This window comes from Lactuca virosa, chromosome 5 (genome assembly GCF_052849685.1).
Source record: "Lactuca virosa cultivar CGN04683 chromosome 5, Lactuca_virosa_CGN04683_v6, whole genome shotgun sequence".
Classification (NCBI taxonomy): Eukaryota; Viridiplantae; Streptophyta; class Magnoliopsida; order Asterales; family Asteraceae; genus Lactuca; species Lactuca virosa.
In genome coordinates, this window is record NC_136430.1 from 289291293 (window position 1) to 289310643 (window position 19351).

General features: G+C 38.2%; 1 protein-coding gene across 1 annotated transcript; it reads left to right on the plus strand.

Annotated features, from left to right (window-relative positions):
* Window positions 1-236: 236 nt before the first annotated feature.
* Window positions 237-3343, plus strand: LOC145112883 (uncharacterized). Its single transcript, XM_079049001.1, has 4 exons — window positions 237-1891; window positions 1959-2282; window positions 2414-2513; window positions 2606-3343. The coding sequence occupies exons 1-4, from the start codon at window positions 237-239 to the stop codon at window positions 3341-3343; spliced, it is 2817 nt and encodes a 938-aa protein (XP_078905127.1).
* The last annotated feature ends 16008 nt before the right edge of the window (window positions 3344-19351 follow it).

Genomic DNA, 19351 nt, shown 5'->3' on the forward strand with positions numbered 1-19351 from the left:
AGATGCAATGGCTCCTGATTTAAATAATAGTGATCCTGAAGAGGAGCCAAATGAACTAGATAAAAAATTCTTTGATATGCTAGATGCAGCCGATAAATAATTGTGGCCAGGATGTAAAAAAGTAACTATCTGCTGTAGCTAGACTATTGAATATAAAATCAGAGTATCGCATACCTGAGCAAAGTTATGATGCTATCTGCCAGTTGATAAATGATGTGTTACCAGAGGAGAATAATATGGTAGGTAGTTTATACGAGAGCAAAAAGTTAATACAAGCACTAGGTTTGCCTGTGGAGATGATTGACTGCTGTAGATCTGGATGTATGATATATTGGAGGCAAGACAAAGATCTTTATCGGTGCGAATTCTGCAATGCAGATAGGTACAAACGGTCAAAAAAATTGGCCAGATGTTCTCGCGTATCCTTCAAGAAAATGCATTACTTTCCTTTGACTCCAAGGTTGAAGAGACTGTATGCTTCAGAAGCCACAGCCGCTTCCATGCGATGGCACTCCGAGAATCATGGATATGATGCTGGAGTAATGTGTCATCCATCCGATTCAGAAGCTTGGAATCACTTTGACAAAAGTCATCCTTCATTTGCAGCAGAAGTACGTAACATAAGATTAGGCCTAAGTACAGATGGGTTTGCACCACATGGAGCATTTGGAAAACAATATTCATCTTGGCCTATTATTATAACACCTTATAATTTGCCACCTTCTATGTGCATGAAAGAGCCTTACATCTTTTTGACCGCACTTGTGTTAGGACCGTCAGACCCTAAGCATAAAATAGATGTATTTTTGCAACCAGTTGTTGCAGAGTTGGAGCAATTATGGGAAGAAGGCGTAGTAACATATGATATATCTTTAAAACAAAATTTCCATCTAAGAGCAGCTTTGATGTGGACAATAAGCGATTTTCCAGCATATGCAATGTTGTCCGGATGGTCTACAGCAGGTAAGCTAGCATGTCCACACTATGGGAAACATACACAAGCATTCAGACTAGAGAATGGTAATAAGATGTCATGGTTTGACTGGTATAGAAGATTTCTACAGGTAAATCACCCATATAGAAAGGATAAAAATAAGTTCAAAAAGAATCGTAAAGTGATAGAAGGTCCTCCTCCAAGTAAGGATGGTGAACAAACTTTAAGGGAGATTGAACAATTAGGTTTGGTAAAAGTGACTGAACTAGATGCTGATGATGTAAACAAAAGATGTGGCGATCATGGTTGGAAAAAGAAAAGCATATTTTGGGATTTTCCATATTGGAAAACAAACCTCATTAGACATAATTTTGATGTTATGCATATTGTTAAAAATGTATTTGAAAACTTTTATTACACTGTAATGGATGTCAAGGGGAAGACGAAAGACAATGTAGCAGCCAGAAGAGATCTGAAGCTCTATTGTAGGAAGAGAAAAGGAGTCGAAGATAATGAAAGAGCATACTACACTCTGGACAAGAATCAAAAGAAAGCCATATGCCAATGGGTGGAGAAATTGTGTTTCCCCGATGGTTATGTTTCTAATTTGGGGAGGTGTGTTGATTTAACAGGGTGTAGACTGTTCGGAATGAAAAGCCACGATTGTCATGTTTTTATGCAAAGATTGATGCCAATTGCATTTCATGAGATGTTGCCACAACAAGTGTGGGAAGCATTAACAGAGTTGAGTATTTTCTTCAAAACATTAACAACAACATCAATCACAAAAAAAGACATGGAAAGGATTGAAACCGAGATCCCAATAATATTATGTAAATTAGAGACCATCTTTGTCCCTGGTATTTTTAACTCCATGGAACATTTACCAATACATTTGCGATACGAAGCGAAGATAGCCGGTCCTGTCCAATATCGGTGGATGTATCCATTTGAAAGGTTTGTATGGTACATCGTAATGTATGTTGCTATTTTTGTAAGCTAATTTAAATAATCTTCACTATAGGTATCTAAATCAGTTGAAAAAAGAAGTGAAAAATAAAGCTCGAGTGGAAGGGTCCGTTGTTAACGTGTATTTGCTACGTGAAGCATCAATATTTTGCTCTCATTATTTCGAGACTGGTGTCCCCACATGTAATAGAAAGTTTCCTCAAAATGATGATGGAGGAGGAGATGAGCAAGTGGATGCTAACAACGACATGTTAGATATATTTTCATATCTTGGGCGTCATTATGGAAGATTCACGATTAGAATGATGTCTGATGAGGAAGTGCATGCTGCCCAAACTTACATACTCCTTAACGAAGATAAGATCAAGCATTACATCAAGTTCGTACATCACTTTTAATTATAATAATCATTTGGTGTGTAATTGCTATGATCGAATAACATTTACATGCATGATTTTGTTTATTACATTCATAGTTACTTTAAAATGTTATTGAAATGTTGATATACAGAATATTTGAAGAACATTTGAATGAACTTATGGGGGATATGGATGAACAGGTCCTTGCAGCTGAAGTTGAGAAGAACTTTGCATTATGGTTTCAAAACTATGTGGGTGTTATTTTTGTATTTTTTTAAAATTTATTATTTTCTGTTATAGTTATAATTAACTCTAATTAAGTGTTTTACCATTTTTCATATAGGCACGTAAGATCCCGATAAACAACAAGTATATATCTGACCTTTCCAAAATGCCATTCAAAAAAGTGAAATTATATAGTGTATACTTTGTCAATGGTTACAAGTTTCACACAGAAGCTCATAGTCTGAACAAATCAACAACCAATAGCGGATTGTGTGTTAGTAGCCAAGGAGGTGATTATTATGGTAAGGTAGAGGAAATTTTAGAAGTCGATTACCCTAGTTACCCAATTAAAACCACGGTTTTGTTTAAATGTCATTGGTACGATCCAACACCTAACATAGGAGTTAAGGTTCACAAACAATATAACTTGGTCGAGATAAACGTCAAAAGAAAATACAACAAGTTCGAGCCATTTGTTTTAGCCATGCAAGCCACTCAAGTGTGTTACATTCCCTACCCAAGTTCGAAAACAAAAAACTCGGACTGGTGTGTTGTATTTAAAGTTAAACCTCGTGGTTGGACCGATGGAAATCATCCTCAGAAAGACGTTGCTTTCCAAGAAGATGAAGTTGAATCAAATGAAATCATTATACCAAGTCTAGATGATACAGACAATCATGATGATGATCACGAAATGTCAAGCAACGGTTCAGATAATGAAAATAATATTGATGAAGAAGGTGAAATTCATGAGGACGACAATGATGGTATTCCTAACAGCGAGGGTAGTTATGAGTATAGTACATCGAGCAATGAAGAAGAAGAGGATCAAGAGGAGGAAGAAGATAATGACTAGATGTTTTTGTGTGTTTAATGTTTTTTGCGATGAAGTTAATTTGTAATTTGGTTTAATATCAACACATAAATGTAAACTAGGAAGAAAGCCCAGGCTTCGCCCCGGGATGTTTTTTTGTGTTTACATCATTCTGTTAAAAGGACATTTTAGTCATTTTTTCTTGCTATGTTGTTTGAGTAGGATGAAGTATTTGTAAAACCCATGTTATTTTTGTGATGAAGTATACTTAATGTAATTTAAAATAAGTTTGTAATGAATTCATTATCAAGGAAAATAATCTACATAGATTATATATACTTTAACATGCCCGGTTAATGTAATTAAAAATAACTTTGTAATGAATTCGTTGTTAATTATTCATTATAATACTATGTTTTCAATAAATTATACACAACTTGATTAGCACAACTGGCTTAACCGCGCCCTTTTCTAGCATAAGCTTAAGTTCGAGTCTGCTTGCCACCAATATCTATTCATTTTTTACATTTTTTAGCCATTAGTTTATGCCACATATTACCAATTCAAAAACATTTCATTCAAACCATATCTTACAAACTCCAATGATCATAATAATAATTCATCCATAGTATAACAAAATTAATTAAGCATACAACATCCCAATAAATGCCGTCACAAATTAGCTACGCGTTTTGTTCCATAGCAAAACAAGCAAACGAAATCATATTCCATAGCAGAATTTCCTAGCAAATACCTACGAATGGTACTTCCATAGCAATTCAACTATGGAATTGGTTTCCGTCACAAACTCCGTTACATATTAACCACGATGATGAATTCCATAGCAGCAGTACAACGGAAAGTGATTTGGTAACAAATATCATTGGAAAATTGCTACGAATTTTTGTTCCATAGAACTATCGGTAGCATAATACCAACATATATGGAGTCGGTAGCATTTTCCCTAGCAACTCCCACTCTCGCTATTAGAAATAAAATCCGTAGACAATGTGGTAGCAACATTACTATGGAACGACATTCCATAGCACGATCCATTGCAGATTAACAACGAAAATACGTTCCATATCAACCTTCCCTAGCAAAATCGCGTTTTTCTTGTAGTGGTAGTTCATCGGGTTGTGAAAGAAATTGGAGCACGTTTGAAGCGGTTAGTTATAAAGTTGTAATTTTTAAATATGAAGAACGTTTTTAACCTTTTTTTATGTCTACTTTTATAGGTACATACAAAGAAATGTAATAGATTGGAGACAAATAGATTGAACAATATTGTTTATGTTCAATTCAATGCTAATCTAATGGAAAAAACCAAAAAGAGAAAAGATAGGACTTTAGAAGTGCTTTTAGCAAATGATTCTCATGCAGCTCAAGAATGGATGATAGATGAAGATGACGGTGATGGATATGAAGTTGACCCCGAATCAGTGATGGAAACAATTGATGAAGCTCTTGGGACTAATAATAATCAAGTACCCCGTAAAAGTTCTACACCGAGAGAACTTTTTGATGAAAATTTTGAATCTGACAATGAGGAGCAATTGTTTGAAGAAGATGAATATGAGTCGGATGGAGTTAAAATAGTGGAAGAACTTGAAGATTAAAAGAATATGGACATTTAAATATATGAAAATGTGTGTTTCTATTACTATTAAACTTATTTTGGACTTGTAATATGATGGATTATGACTTAAATGTTTAAATGCTAGTTATGACTTTTTTTATGGTTATTTGCTTAGGATATATTTAATTTTTTATTAATAAATAATGGTCTCCGATTAATCCCCGTCGAGACCGATTAATCCCTTAACCCCAGTCCACCGTCGAGCTACCGTCGAGCGATTTCTGCAACCTTGGTTTAAGTCTAAATACTAATCCGTGGAATTTAGTTCACTTAAACCACCGCTCTGATACCATGATTGAAAGACCCACACTTTCAGATTTGACAATTGTTACTCCAAAACATGCTACTTGCATATTCATAAAAACAATATTTTACATTGATAACTTGTTTACATAAGACTGGATACAAACCGACTATTACAAAGTGTTATATATTACATAACTTCCCAGGATATTATAATTTATACATACATGAGTACAAAATACAATAATTTCAAACTATTCCAAATCTTCCAACAGTATACGATTATACTGGTTACTTATCTCCTGCAATTTGTTAAACATTGAGAGGGGTAAGCAGTGACGCTTAGTGAGTTCAATAATAGATACAATATAATGTTATGCCATATATATACTTCAATATGGCAGAAGTAAAGAGGAACAAGGAACAACAAAGGCATATGTGAATCATGTGACAAACTTTCCATATCAATCAATGACTTGATTCAAAGATATAAAATCAATGAGACATAAAAATTTCCATACTTGATATACATCAATAAAGCTTCGGCCCAAATGGCACAGAAGACATACACTTTCTGATTAAACATTTTGGTAGATTTCAGGCTTTCAGTCCTGTCTAACCTTTTGTCAATGACATAGAATAGAAGTCATTCTCTTACGAGACATGCTCTACATGGCCAGAGGCTACATACCAGTACCACCGTGAATCTAAGTCCTTTCACTGATCACATGGTCAAAAGTATAGCTTTGCTATCATAAATAGCAGAAATAATAACAACATAAAAGCACATAGCACATATAACACATAACATACAATTATTCCTATATATTGAACTCACCGTGAATTAATCGGGGGTTAAAATAGTAATTTGTGCAACACTTCGTTTCTATAATTAGCTTTCTTCGATGAAAACCGGGCCCTGCGAGGGTTGAGCTTCAAACTGAAAAGATAAATTTCTCGGGGTCTTTGGGCACTTCAGAATGTATTTTAGGTGTTTGGTATGATCCCAGGGCTTCGGGGGATTAAAAGTTGCTTGAAATCGGGTTTAGAGGTGAAAAGTGTAAGAATTTCTAACCAAAACCAGGAGATCTAGCAACCCCCCCTTTTATAGGGTTCGAGACCGAAGATCAGCGGCTGAGAGGGCTCCACACGGAAGCAGATGCGAGGCTCGGATCCAGAGGGAGGAAGGGGGCAGGTGGCGGCTCGCATGCGAAGACACGCGTCAAGCCTCGGACGCGCCACAACGTTGGGCACGTGTCGGACACAGGAGCTTCGGACGCTACGCGCGTTGGTCGCTGGTTGGACCACGCTTCGGATGCGAGGGGTGGCGACACGGGTCGGACAACTGGCCTAGGATGACTCACCGGTATCGGACACGGGGCAGCTCCGCGGGCGAGGTGACGTGGCCGAACTTGAGCCATGCGAAATTCCTCGGTTTTAGCATTTTTCTCGAATTTTGTGTCCCAAACTTCTAAAATCCGTAACTTTCGCATACGGGATCTATTTTTGACATTCTTTATATGCACACGTAGGTAAAATTATTCTCTACAACTTTCGTTTAGACTCCGTCGGCTAATTTTCACATTATTTTTAATATTATTATTTTTAACAGACCGTGACAGGAAAATGCGTTAAAAATTCATAACTTCTTCACCCGACGTCCGTTTTCTTCAGTCTTTTTACCGTTGTACTACTATTGACGAGACGTTCGATTCTCGCTTAGGTTGTGTCGGCTAAATATCGCTCGATCTTTATTTCGAGTTTTTAGTTGTCTACTCCTATTCCGAAACTTAGAAAAATCATAACTTCCTCATACGAAATCAGATTTTGACGTTCTTTTTATGAAAATTATCGGTTTAAAAAATACTACGACTTTTATTTAGATCAACAAGGCTAAAAAATAGTTTATCAAAAACTCACTTTTTACGTCATTCGGCGCCGTGCCGGTTTCGATGAGATCTTCGATTGGTCATAACTTCTTCGTTATAACTCGGATTTCGATGAGATTTTCGCCTAAATGTTTCTAACGAGATTCTTTACAACTTTCAATAATAAAATTTTACTTATTTCAAATTTTATATTTTCGTTAAATTTCGATATTTGCCTTTTGTTCGGAATCTCATAAGACTTCCAAAACATTCTGAATGATTGTAAACATAGTTTTACTTTAATTCTAGTAAAAACTATCCGTTAGAACTCAATACTCAATATCACATAATATTTCATAATATTATTCACTTTTAAAATTACATAACACGATAACTGAACGTGTATGTTACAGTGCACTTGGGAGCCGGAGTCCGAGATGCGAGAGCAGTATCCAGATTTATTTCCAGAGCATGACTTCGAGGGAGAAGTCTGATTCTAGTGGGGGAGAATTGTAACATCCCAAGTTCAGGTATACCTTGTAAACCTTGACCTTTTGAGTACTTGTCCATTTTAGCCCTTTATTGAGAAAAGGTGGTGAATGAGTACGTGGGGCGTACGCGAGTGTACGCTCAGCGTACTCATATGCGTGCATTTGACGCGGAAGCCACCTAGTACGCTGGGCGTACTAGGCCCAGAGTGAAAACCCTAATTTAGGGTGAGTCCCCTATATAAAGGATATGATGGCCTCATTCCTGGCCACCATTCTTAGACAACAAACCCTCTTGTACCCTAAACCTTCGTTCTTAGAGCTTGTGAGCGTCTGAGTGCATTTGAGAGCCTTTTAGAGTCTTTGTGTGTTCTTGAAGTGAAGAAGAAGCTTTGGAGAAGAAGGAGTGAGAGTCCAGGCCCTTGGATTTGAGAATATCTGTGTTGGGAGCTTCACATAGAGGTATAAAGCTTCAAGCTCTCGCACTCTTTTGTTTGGTGCATCATAGTAGAGAATTTTAGGGTTTTTGTCCCAAAAGTTGGAGACTTTATGAGATATTGAGCTCCAGAGACTATGATCAACCCCTTTGAGTGTAATTAGTTGTGTAATGTCATAAAAATCCAATCTTGGTCGTTGTAATCAAGCCATGCATGAGATATGAGCTTTTTCAATTAAGAGAATGAGTGTTTTGTGTGTTTGTGACCATATCAGCCATGCAAAGGCTTAAAGTCACTGACTTTATGGAGTAAGAGCTATTAGGGAGTCTAGATCTGTGATATGAGCCAAGGTCTTAACTGATTAAGACCAAATGAGTGAGAATAGTGAAACTGGGACGTACGTTGGGCGTAATCCAAGTACACGCAACGTAGGGGTCGAGCATCCCCGGTGCCTGTATGGCAGCTGAATACGCCCAGCGTACTCCCTACCGTTGACTTTTTGGTTGACTCTTAAGGTTTGGTCAATTTGTATACTATTAAGCCCACGGAGGGGTAAAATGGTCTTTTACCCTTCTGTGAGTTGTAGAAGGGTTAGTTTAGCTTCAGTAAGAGCCGTTATTAATTAGGGATAATTATTGTTGTGTTAGGCGGAGGCTAGACCGGTGATTCGAGTTCGAGATTATCTGGGTTCTTACGAGGCGAGTCTTCTCACTATACTTACCTTGAGTGGTAATCTATGTGTGACCGGAGGTTCTTATGTGCATATACTATGTATTGAGATATCCTGCTTATTGTCTTTGTGATATATATGTTGTGTATTATATTGAGTTGCCCAGTTGAGGGACCGAAGGGTCCAGCTGAGTTGTGGGACCAGAGGGTCCCACTGAGACACATTGACCGGAGGGTCTTATCTGAGTATAGCCATCAGAGGCTAATGAGATATGTGTGGTATTTTGGGGAAGTCAATAAACTTCGTGCTTACCATGTTATGTGTTATGTGTTCAGGTACTTCTCAGGATCACGGGAAGGCGCCGACTTGATTGTACACACATTAGAGATTGAGTTATGTTTTGAGAGGATCCTGGAGTTGTTATATATACAGTTTTTGGATATGTGTTTGATGATTTGATATTGTTACACTTTTGAGATTTTTGGATTGAGAAAAATGTGTTTTTAAATTAAAAATTTTGGTTTGAAAATTTACGTTGTTACATTTGTTCTGGGACGAGTTAGAGTTCTCAGGTAGAGCTTTGGGGAAGGTACAAGTAGGTGTGGAAGGTAGTATTGGGCCCGTACTACTGAAAGCACAGGACCTGTACCCGAACTAATGTTAGATCTGGAAACCCTAAGGAGAACCGGTGTGGGAGGATCCCCTTTTTGGATATCTTGATCATTATGTGTTATGGTATTTCAGATCAGGATGGTGGTGACACGACATGGAGCAGGGGGATCAGCATCAGGATCAGGATCCGGATCTGGGTCGGGCGACGGTACCGAGCCCATTGACGAGAGGTTGCACGAGCATATTGCAGCCGATGTTACGAGGGGCATCCTTGATGCTACCCCAGTGATTTTTGGGACAATTAAGGAAGGGATGATGGAGATCATGGAGGAGGGGCTCAGGTCTTTCCGAGCCGAGATTGTTGCGGGCCGGGTCGGGGCCCAAACTCCCTCGTTCAGGGAGTTCAAGGCGTGCGGAGCGCCTGAGTTATTCGGGGTCAGGGACCCCATAGCTAGTCTACGATAGGTGGCAGACATGGAGAATGCCCAACGCACGAGCTTTTGCCCCGATGCGGCAAAGGTGGGGTTTGCCTCGTGTATTTTGAGGGACCGAGCCAGGGATTGGTGGGAAGAGTTGACTAGCCAGGTGGGAGCAGCCAGTGTGGCTGAGATGACATGGGAAGAGTTTGTCAGACGCTTTGATCTGGAGTTTGCACCACCCATTGAGGTGCAACGGTTAGTGAGGGAGTTCCAGGAGCTACAGCAGACCACCGAGACTGTGGCGGAGATCACCGCCAAGTTTTGGGAACGAGCATTGTCGACCCTGCAGTATGCTACGGATGAGGATATTGATGGTATTTTCAGCATTCTAACACTCCTATGGTATACATGCAACCCTAGAAACCTTGGATCTATGTTTGACTAAGATACATGCAAATAATTATTTTTCCAAGGTTCTTATCCTAACTAGCATGGCATGGGGTACTTAAATAAAAATAAAACTAGTAGAATTACTTACCTTGTAGTGGTAGTTGATTGTTTGGAGTTTGAGAGCCTAGCACCAATAATGTGGATGCCTCAAATGGAAGTCACAAATCACCACAAACTTGGAAACTTGAGAGAATAGTCACAAACTTCTTGAAATCGGCCCTCTTAGTTTACACACATCAACTAGTGCAATTTCAAGAACCAAAGCCTCATTTATATAGTGTGGTGGATTAGGGTTACATCCATGTAAACCCTAATACCCATGTCTTTTCATTTCCATGAGATCCATGGGTTAAAGCTCCATGGAGTATCCATGGACTTTCCATGCAAGCCTAGCCCATTCCAAATAAGCATTAGCCCACACTATATAAATACAAGAGCCCATATTTAATTAGTCATACTTTTGATCTCTAAATTAATTCTAAATTAATTATAGATCAACACTAATTAAATAATATGATTTTATATTAATATATTAGAACTTATAATATATTAATAAATCATAACTTATACTATTATCAAAAGATTATCCGTAAATTGTTCGGGTGAAGTGCAACCCAAATGGACCATGTCGGGTCGGGTCAAGTACATACCAAATATAGTTATGGACTTAGACACTATCTCCAACAGTCTCCCACTTGGATAAGTCTGATAACTATAGTTGCAAGTATGACTTCAGGAACCGATCAGCAATCGTAGCTCTTAAAACTCTGTTGAACTATGAAGCGCCATTTTAGATAAGTGATCATATAATCCTCTGTTCTAGATATCAGCCGGACAAATACATGGAACATGGTCTTGCTTATTGTCGAGCATTTGTTTCCCGATTTCTGATTTGTTTGGCATAGAACTTTACTGAACACATCAATTTAGTTCTGACCGGGCCCCGTACATAGGTCAAAACAAAATCATCGAGGGGCCCAGATATCGCTTCTAATCCTAGAAGGAACAAATAAACTTCGACTCATATGTTTGCTCTACTACTTGTTGAACTACACACAAAGGCACGGTTTATAACATCGAGTTACCAATGCGTTCTCGTGCAATCAATGCATAACCAACTCATAGGCAACAAATCATATCTCTAGGTTTGAAGACTTATATGATATTACCGTCTCACGATCACTCGAGATAAATTCCATGAAGTGATACAAGTGAGCGTGGGTTGAATCCAATACTCAGAACTTATGAGCACTCATGAGTGTTGTAGCCCCGCTTTGTCTAACATCTTAGACCTCTACAAGCCAACCCATGACAGTCTTGATTCATATCTACTTCCAACATATGACCGACTGTGGAGAGTTTGAATAATATGATATAAACCATAACATAATTATTCTGGAAGTCAAAACATGCAAAAAGAAATAATAGTAAACGATTGACAAGAGATAGCAACACTTTACTCATAAATAACAGCTTTTATTTATCATCAAATGTCAATTACATTTTACAAATTTCAAGATTATCTAACTACTAAAACTAATATCATCCTTCAGCCCTATGCTTCGAGCATGCTGGAGATGCTTAGCCCGAGTCAGTCCCTTCGTGAGGGGATCTGCTGGGTTCTCATCCGATGATACCCTCTTTGCCACGAGGATTCCTTCTTCTATTCGATGTCTGATGAAGTGATATTTTCTGTCAATGTGTCTGGATCTCCCATGATCTCTTGGTTCCTTGGCTAAGGCAACCGCACTATTGATGTCATAGAAAATCTCCATTGGCTCCTTTATAGATAGTACAACTCCAAGGTCTCCGATGAAGTTCTTTAGCCATATAGCCTCCTTTGCTGCCTCGCTTGCTGCTATATACTCTGATTCACAAGTGGAATCAGCCACTGTCTCCTGCTTGGAACTTTTCCAAGTAATTGCCCCTTCGTTTAGAGTAAAGACCCAGCCCGACTGAGATCGCATGGTGGGGTTTGTCGGGTGTCGGGCCCGATGTGTTATATGTGTGGTCAGCCGGGCCACGTGAGCAGGGATTGCCCCAAGAAAGGCTTGATTTGTTTCCACTGCAACCAGACTGGCCATAAAAAGGCTGATTGCCCGAGGTTGCAGCGAGGAGGAGGAGCGTTGGCGGCTCCTGCACCCGCCACATTAAGGATCACTGATGGCCGCCCTGCTAAGGCGGATGCTCCTGAGGTGAAGAGCCACGCATTTCAGTTGATTATCGAGAGGCTCGGGTAGTGCCAAATGTCGTGGCTGGTACGTATTTTATTTTCCTGTTTGAGATTGATATGTATTGCTTATGTGTATATATGTGCTCATGTATAGGGACCTTTTTGGTCAATGGTTTGTTGGCTCACGTTCTTTTCGATTCGGGTGCTACCCGATCATTCGTATCTCTTGCGCTTAGCAAGAAGTTTCGGGACACTCCGGGGATTTTGGATTCCCCGCTTGAGGTTGAGATTGCGGATGACCGCACTGTGAGTACTGCGAGGGTGTATCGGGACTGTGTCCTGAATGTACTTGGGGAGAGGTTTCATGTTGATCTAGTTCCGATACCGTAGAGAGGGCTGAAGGTGATCGTCAAGATGGACTGGTTGGGGACCAATCGGGCCGTGATAGATTGCGAGCGCCAGCTGGTGAGAGTTTGAACCCCAAGTGGGGGGGGGGGGAACTGGTTATTCAGGGAGATAGGGCCTCACAGGGGCCAACCCTCTGTTCGGCTGCGAGAGCAAGGAGACTTCTCCATCAGGGTTGTTCGGGATTTTTGGCATATATCTCGGATACGAGGGTTGAGACCCCGACAGATTTGGATAGTGTACCGGTTGTACGAGATTTTCGGGATGTTTTTCCCAAAGAGTTACCTGGAGTGCCTCCAGAGAGGCAAGTAGAGTTTCGCACTGATTTGGTGACGGGTACCGCTCCGATAGCTAAGGCACCGTATCGGCTAGCTCCGCCCGAGATGCAAGAGCTATCTACGCACCTTCAGGAGCTGCTAGACCGAGGGTTTATTCGTCCAAGCAATTCCCCGTGGGGAGCAACTATCCTGTTTGTCAAGAAGAAGGACGGGTCATACATGATGTGTATTGATTATCGAGAGATGAACAAGCTAATGGTGAAAAACCGTTATCTGCTCCCGAGGATCGATGATTCGTTCGATCAGCTGCAGGGCGCGTCTTGGTTTTCCAAGATTGATCTTCGGTCAGGGTACCATCAGATGAGGATTAGGGATAAGGATATATCGAAGACAGCTTTCAGGACTCGTTACGCACACTATGAGTTTGTAGTGATGCCATTCGGGTCACCAATTTCCCAATAACGTTCATGGATCTCATGAACAGGTTGTGTAGGCCGATGTTGGATCGGTCGGTGATAGATTTTATCGATGATATTTTGGTCTTTTATAAGACCAAGGAGCAGCATCTGAAGGAGGTGTTGGAGACACTGAGGACAGAAAGGCTTTATGCCAAGTTCTCCGAGTGTGATTTCTGGTTACGAGAGGAGCAATTTTTGGGGCACATCATCAACCAAGAGGGTATCTTGGTTGATCCAGCCAAGAATGAGGTAATGATGCGGTGGGAAGTGCCAAAGAACGCATCTGATATTCGTAGTTTCTTGGTTCTAGCAGGGTACTATCGGAGATTCATCCAGGATTTCTCCAAGATAGTCGTACCTTTGACTCGTTTGACCAAGAAGAACGTGCTTTTCGGTGGGGCCCGAATCAGCAGTTGGCATTTGAAACCTTGAGACAGAGGTTATGTGAGGCCCCGATTTTAGCACTACCCGATGGGTTGGATGATTTGGTGGTGTGTTGTGATGCGTCTATCACATGGTTAGGTGTTGTTTTGATGCAGAGGGGGCATGTGATCGTGTATGCTCGAGGCAGATGAAGCCTCACGAGGCGAACTACCCCACTCACGACCTGGAATTGGGGGTTGTGGTGTTTGCCCTCAAAATATGGAGGCATTACTGTTGGATTAATGTCTAAGTCCATAACTATATTTGGTATGTACTTGACCCCACCTGGCATGGTCCATTTGGGTTGCACTTCACCGGCACAATTTATATGGATAGTCTTTTGAGAATAGTATATTTATGATTTATATTAATATATTATAAGTTCTAATATATTAATATGGAATCATATTATTTAATTAGTATTGATCAAGAATTAATTTAGAATTAATTAAGTGATCAAAAAGAACTAATTAAATATGGACTCTTATATATATGGAATGGGCCAAGTTCATTTAGGTTGGGCTAAGCTTTCATGGATGGTCCATGGAGCTTTTAATCCATGGATCCTATATAAATGAAAGGTCATGGGTATTAGGGTTTACATGGATGTAACCCTAATCCTCCATAATATATAAAGGGGTCCTTGGCTCACAAAATTGGCACAAGTGTGTGAAAATAAGAGTGGGCCGATTTTAGTGTGCATACATATTCTCTCAAGTTCTTCCAAGGTGTTTTGGTGATTTGTGATTCCATTTGAGGCTTCCACACTATTGGGGCTAAGCTCTTAAAGCTTAAAGACATCAAGCTACATCAAAATGTATGTCATCTAACTAGAACTTTGTAATATAGGTGCTTCATAATATGCTAGTTAGGATGAAACCTTGGAATAGTTAATATTTGCATGTATAATAGAGAAAACATAGATCCAAGGTTTATAGGGTTGCATGTACACCATAGGAGTGTTAGAATGCCCAAAACCCAACAGTGGTATCAGAGTCATGGGTTGTTTTCTGTTATATTGATGCAAATGTTTTATTTTCAAGTTGGAAAAAAAGGAAAAAAAAACATGACGTTTGTCAAATTTTAAGATAATGACTTGTTTTGTGAAAAACGAATTATTTGTAAAATTTTAATCATTTGTTATATGATTTGAATTAGGTCAAATTTAGTAAAAGATAAAATGATATGATTATTTTATTAGTTTTAAAAGTTTGATCTAAATGTTTTAAGGAGTTACAAATTTTGTCATAAAATTTTAGAGCTCAAAAGTTTTTTTTTAAGTTGTGATCTTAAGGGTTTTTGAAACTTCCATAAGTTATGGATATGAAAGTTTGTTTTAAAAAAAAATTTGATTCAAAGTTTTTATGGAGTTACAAAATTTGGTGTTAATGTTTTAAAGAATTCCATAACTTGTTCTTAAGTTATGGAACATGGAAAGTTTCATCATAAAACACCATTAATTCCATAAGTTATGGAATCCAAAGGTTTTCAAGAATTACAAAACTTGCCCTCAAGTTTTGGAATTTGAGAAAAGTTTTTTTATGAAAAAAAGAATTGAATTCTAAAACTCTTGGGTTCATAACTTAAACAATTAATTAAATGGTTTTAATTTTGAGTTTAATAATTGGAATTATGATTTTTTGTTGAATAGTTCAAATTAACTCTTATGGACTTTATTAATAGTTAATTAAAGCGTTTAATTAAAAGAGTATTATTAAATCCATAAATATATGGTTTGAGTTTAATTAAATTAAAAGTCTAGTTTAATTAATAGATTAAACCATCAAGTATTTTAAATGTCTAAAATACACCCTTATACTATTATAATATTAAAAGTTTAATATATTATATGTATAAGAGCAAGTCGTCTTACCATTAGTAGGCCTCATTCACGAAGTCGGTCTATAAGGGGGTGGGGGGGGGGTATAAGGTTGTTGCCTATAAAATGACAACTTAATGGGTGTCCACTCTCACCCACCGCTTCCTTGACTGGTGGAGGGTCGTTAGCCGAACAGGTAGGACAAGGACTATAATTCTCCCTTCATTAAAAGTATTAATGATAAATACTAAGTAACTAAACCGTTTATTAATTCCCAATCTTAGTTACTTAGGAAAATGTGAATAAGGTGCTAATCCATGAAATTACACTTTGCACTTTGTTTAAACCGTTAGTGGAGCGTGTGTGGTTAACCGGCACACTAACCTGGATTTAACAAAGTAAGCAAAGGGTAACTTAATATTTATCATAGTATCGGTGGAGCTCGTGTGGTTAACCGGCACATCGATTGAGGGGTAAATATTAAGGGTACCAAGTATATTTGCATGGTTACTTCACACCTTGTTTTGTGATCCTCGGCATCCCAGTCACAAAACCTGAAGGGCACACTTGAGATTGAAACATGACATTGAAAAGTTCAATGAATCTCAAAAGATCTAGGAGTTTCAAATCCAAGTAAAAAAACCTAATTAAATTATTTCATTTTTCATGGTGGAAATTGGTAAATCGTCATTTGCCTACCTTCAACTATTTTATAACTCCGATTAAGACATCCCTCTTCCAGTTATAAATAGGTTGCTGGATCCTAGCCTTAATATTTCATATAGGGTGTTATATTAAGGACTTTAAATCAACTATCTTGAATATCTCCCAAAAGATGTCGAGTTCAGACATCTATGATCTTCCCAAATCTCTTGGAACTTTACTTCCTCCACCTCCTCCAATTATTCTCCCTAACCCACAAGTTGAAGGTCACTCAAGCCCTAATGGCAAGCAAGGTCTATGTGTGATCACATCTTAGAGATGAAGTCACATATTGACAAGCCGGGAGAGTTGGGTTTCAAAGTCTTGAGAAAGTTGGATGTTCAATCACTTTCTAAGTCACATAGTGAGTTCCTTTGGGACTACTATGATACAGACTATGACATGAACCTTAATGATCATATCTATTTGCTTGGTGCTGCTAAATCAGCAATGATTTGGAACGATAGTGAAGCAAATTTGATTAGAAGATCAACTTCCTAAAAACTTTATGGACAGTGACAATGGTGACACTAGAAATCCAGAAAAAGCATTCTCTTCCCAATGGAAAGGGATTGGCCATAGTCAACCCGGTTGACCAAATGGTAAAGAGAAAGGCTAAGTCTGAGATAGTCCCATTACCAAAGGGTCCATATGTTTATTTTGCCAAAGGAAGGGGCGTTGATTGCAAAGCTGCCAAATTTACCTAAGGATGTTAAAGTCAATAAGTTTGACTCTACATCAGGTAGAGCCCATTATCTAACTCTGTTAAGTTCTATTCTGAGATCCTCATTACATGATGTAACTGGGTCACATGTTGATGTTTTAAGAATCAAAGAATAGAGAGAAATCTTAAAGGAAGTATATGCTGATTCTGATCGCGAAGGTGGATTTCGATCGCATCAGAATTTTGAGCAGTTGCTTAAGAAGTTATGATATATTGCTAAGGAATAGATAACAACAATTTTCCATGTGGATTGTAAGGATAAGTTTTTCCGCAAAGTTTTAAAATAAAAGAAAATTGTTTAATTTTGTTTATTTGAAGTATCCTTACAATGACATTTGAGGAAAATTGTTGCTTATATGATTCCACTGACAGCAATATTGGAAAATGGATTTGATTCTTTCATTTGTGGTAGTGTCTAAATTTACCAAATCAGGAAAGTTCCTCATCACCCAAGTTTCAATTGGACCGAAACTTGGAATCATGCAAGTTGAATAGTATGATGAATGAGAACTTTCAAGCATTGAAAAATCAAGACTAATTACTTGTTCACATGGATGTGTGAGTCAAGTGAAGGACTAAAGGGATCGAGTACACATTCTTGTGCACTGGTCATGTCCACCACAAAGCTCGTTAAGACTATTTGATTTACTAAAGTTTAGTAAATATGGTTATACTTACAGGTTTAAGTATAATTCTGAAACATTGGAAAAGTCTCAATGTATGGCAGAACGAATGGGAAGAATCAAATTAGGCAGAAAGATAAAAGTTTCTCAAATCTGAAAACATGGGAGAGTACTTTAGTATCATGTTTGTGATCATCTTAATGATTTAGAAATCATATCACAATTAGTCCTCTAAAGGTCATCTTAGTGCATTCCTATGACTAAGAAGAGGAGTCATGAATTGTTGAAATGGTTAGATCAGGAAGATGAGTCATACTTCGTTCCAAAACAATTCTTAGAGTCATACTCCAAGATTGTAACTTGAGTGACATATCTTAAAGAAAGGTTTAAAACACTTGTCAAATGTAAGAGTAAAAGTGTCCTACTCTTGTACATTTGAAATTGGTAAGTTGTGATGTTTTGGATAAAACAAAGACCAACTAAGGCCAATTGTGTGAAGTGTTTGTCTTGATAAAGAATCCGCACTATCTCTTGAATATTTGGCAAGATAGTCTTATATGTCAAGTGGATAGTGGGAGTCTTAAAGATCCTAAAAAGAATTTCAAGAACTAATCAAGAATAAAACCTAAGGTTCTTCACTAGCACACGACTTGAGGTTTATAACCTATCGTGTTGACATATTCTGTGCCCATTCCAGTTAAAGTTGGCTTTGCATAGGAGTTCTGAAAGTTCTCAATTGGTTGCATATCAACTTGGAAGCAATGGCAGGCCCTGTACTGCCAGGTGGCAAGAAGTTAAGATTGCATAAGTTCAGTCCATATGAGTTTGGATTTGTCATTATCCTTGTCTTGTGACTATGGTTTTGACGATTCACATGGATAAGAACACATACACCATAAAATCTAAGGGTCATAAGGTTTCTCTCTGATTAATGAAAATGATGGTGAGGAAACACTTCCACCAAGTAGATTTGAAGGAGATGGCAAAAGGTCTAAACAATTGAGACTATGATTACGGCATCCCTTTTCATAGTTCTGAAATTGTTTAGACACACATGCATGCTATCTAAGGAAAGGTGTATGATTTTGATAAAGTTTTATCAAAGCATCTCGTATCATAAATCTGAACTTTGGTAAGAAAGTCAATAAAGTATTGATTTCTAGAAGTCCAGCTGATTTCTGAGTACATGTCAAAGCTAGTGGGAGCATAAGTGTTATGCTAATAATCATCATGTTAGTGGGAGCATGATAATTATTGTTAGTGTTGCAAGTTAGCAATGTTATTTATAGAAAACAAAAGTTTCAATTCGTGAGGCTGCAGGGATTGAAAAAGTTGTTTGGCTATAATTAAGGGAGAGGATATACTTCATTTCAGTTCTAAAGGCTTAGATTGAGACCTTAATTATCTTTAGTCAAGAATATATATATATATGAATTTCATGTTGGATTGGTTCAACTTAAGGAAATTCTATATATTGCGTTCTCAAAATTCGATTATGATTACGGCATCCCTCTTCATAGTCAAATTTTGAAAACATGGCAAATAAAAATATTGTAGCAAAAGACTGGTCTAGAATCATGTCTTTATGTGAGACATCATGAATCGTGTACCATTTGCTT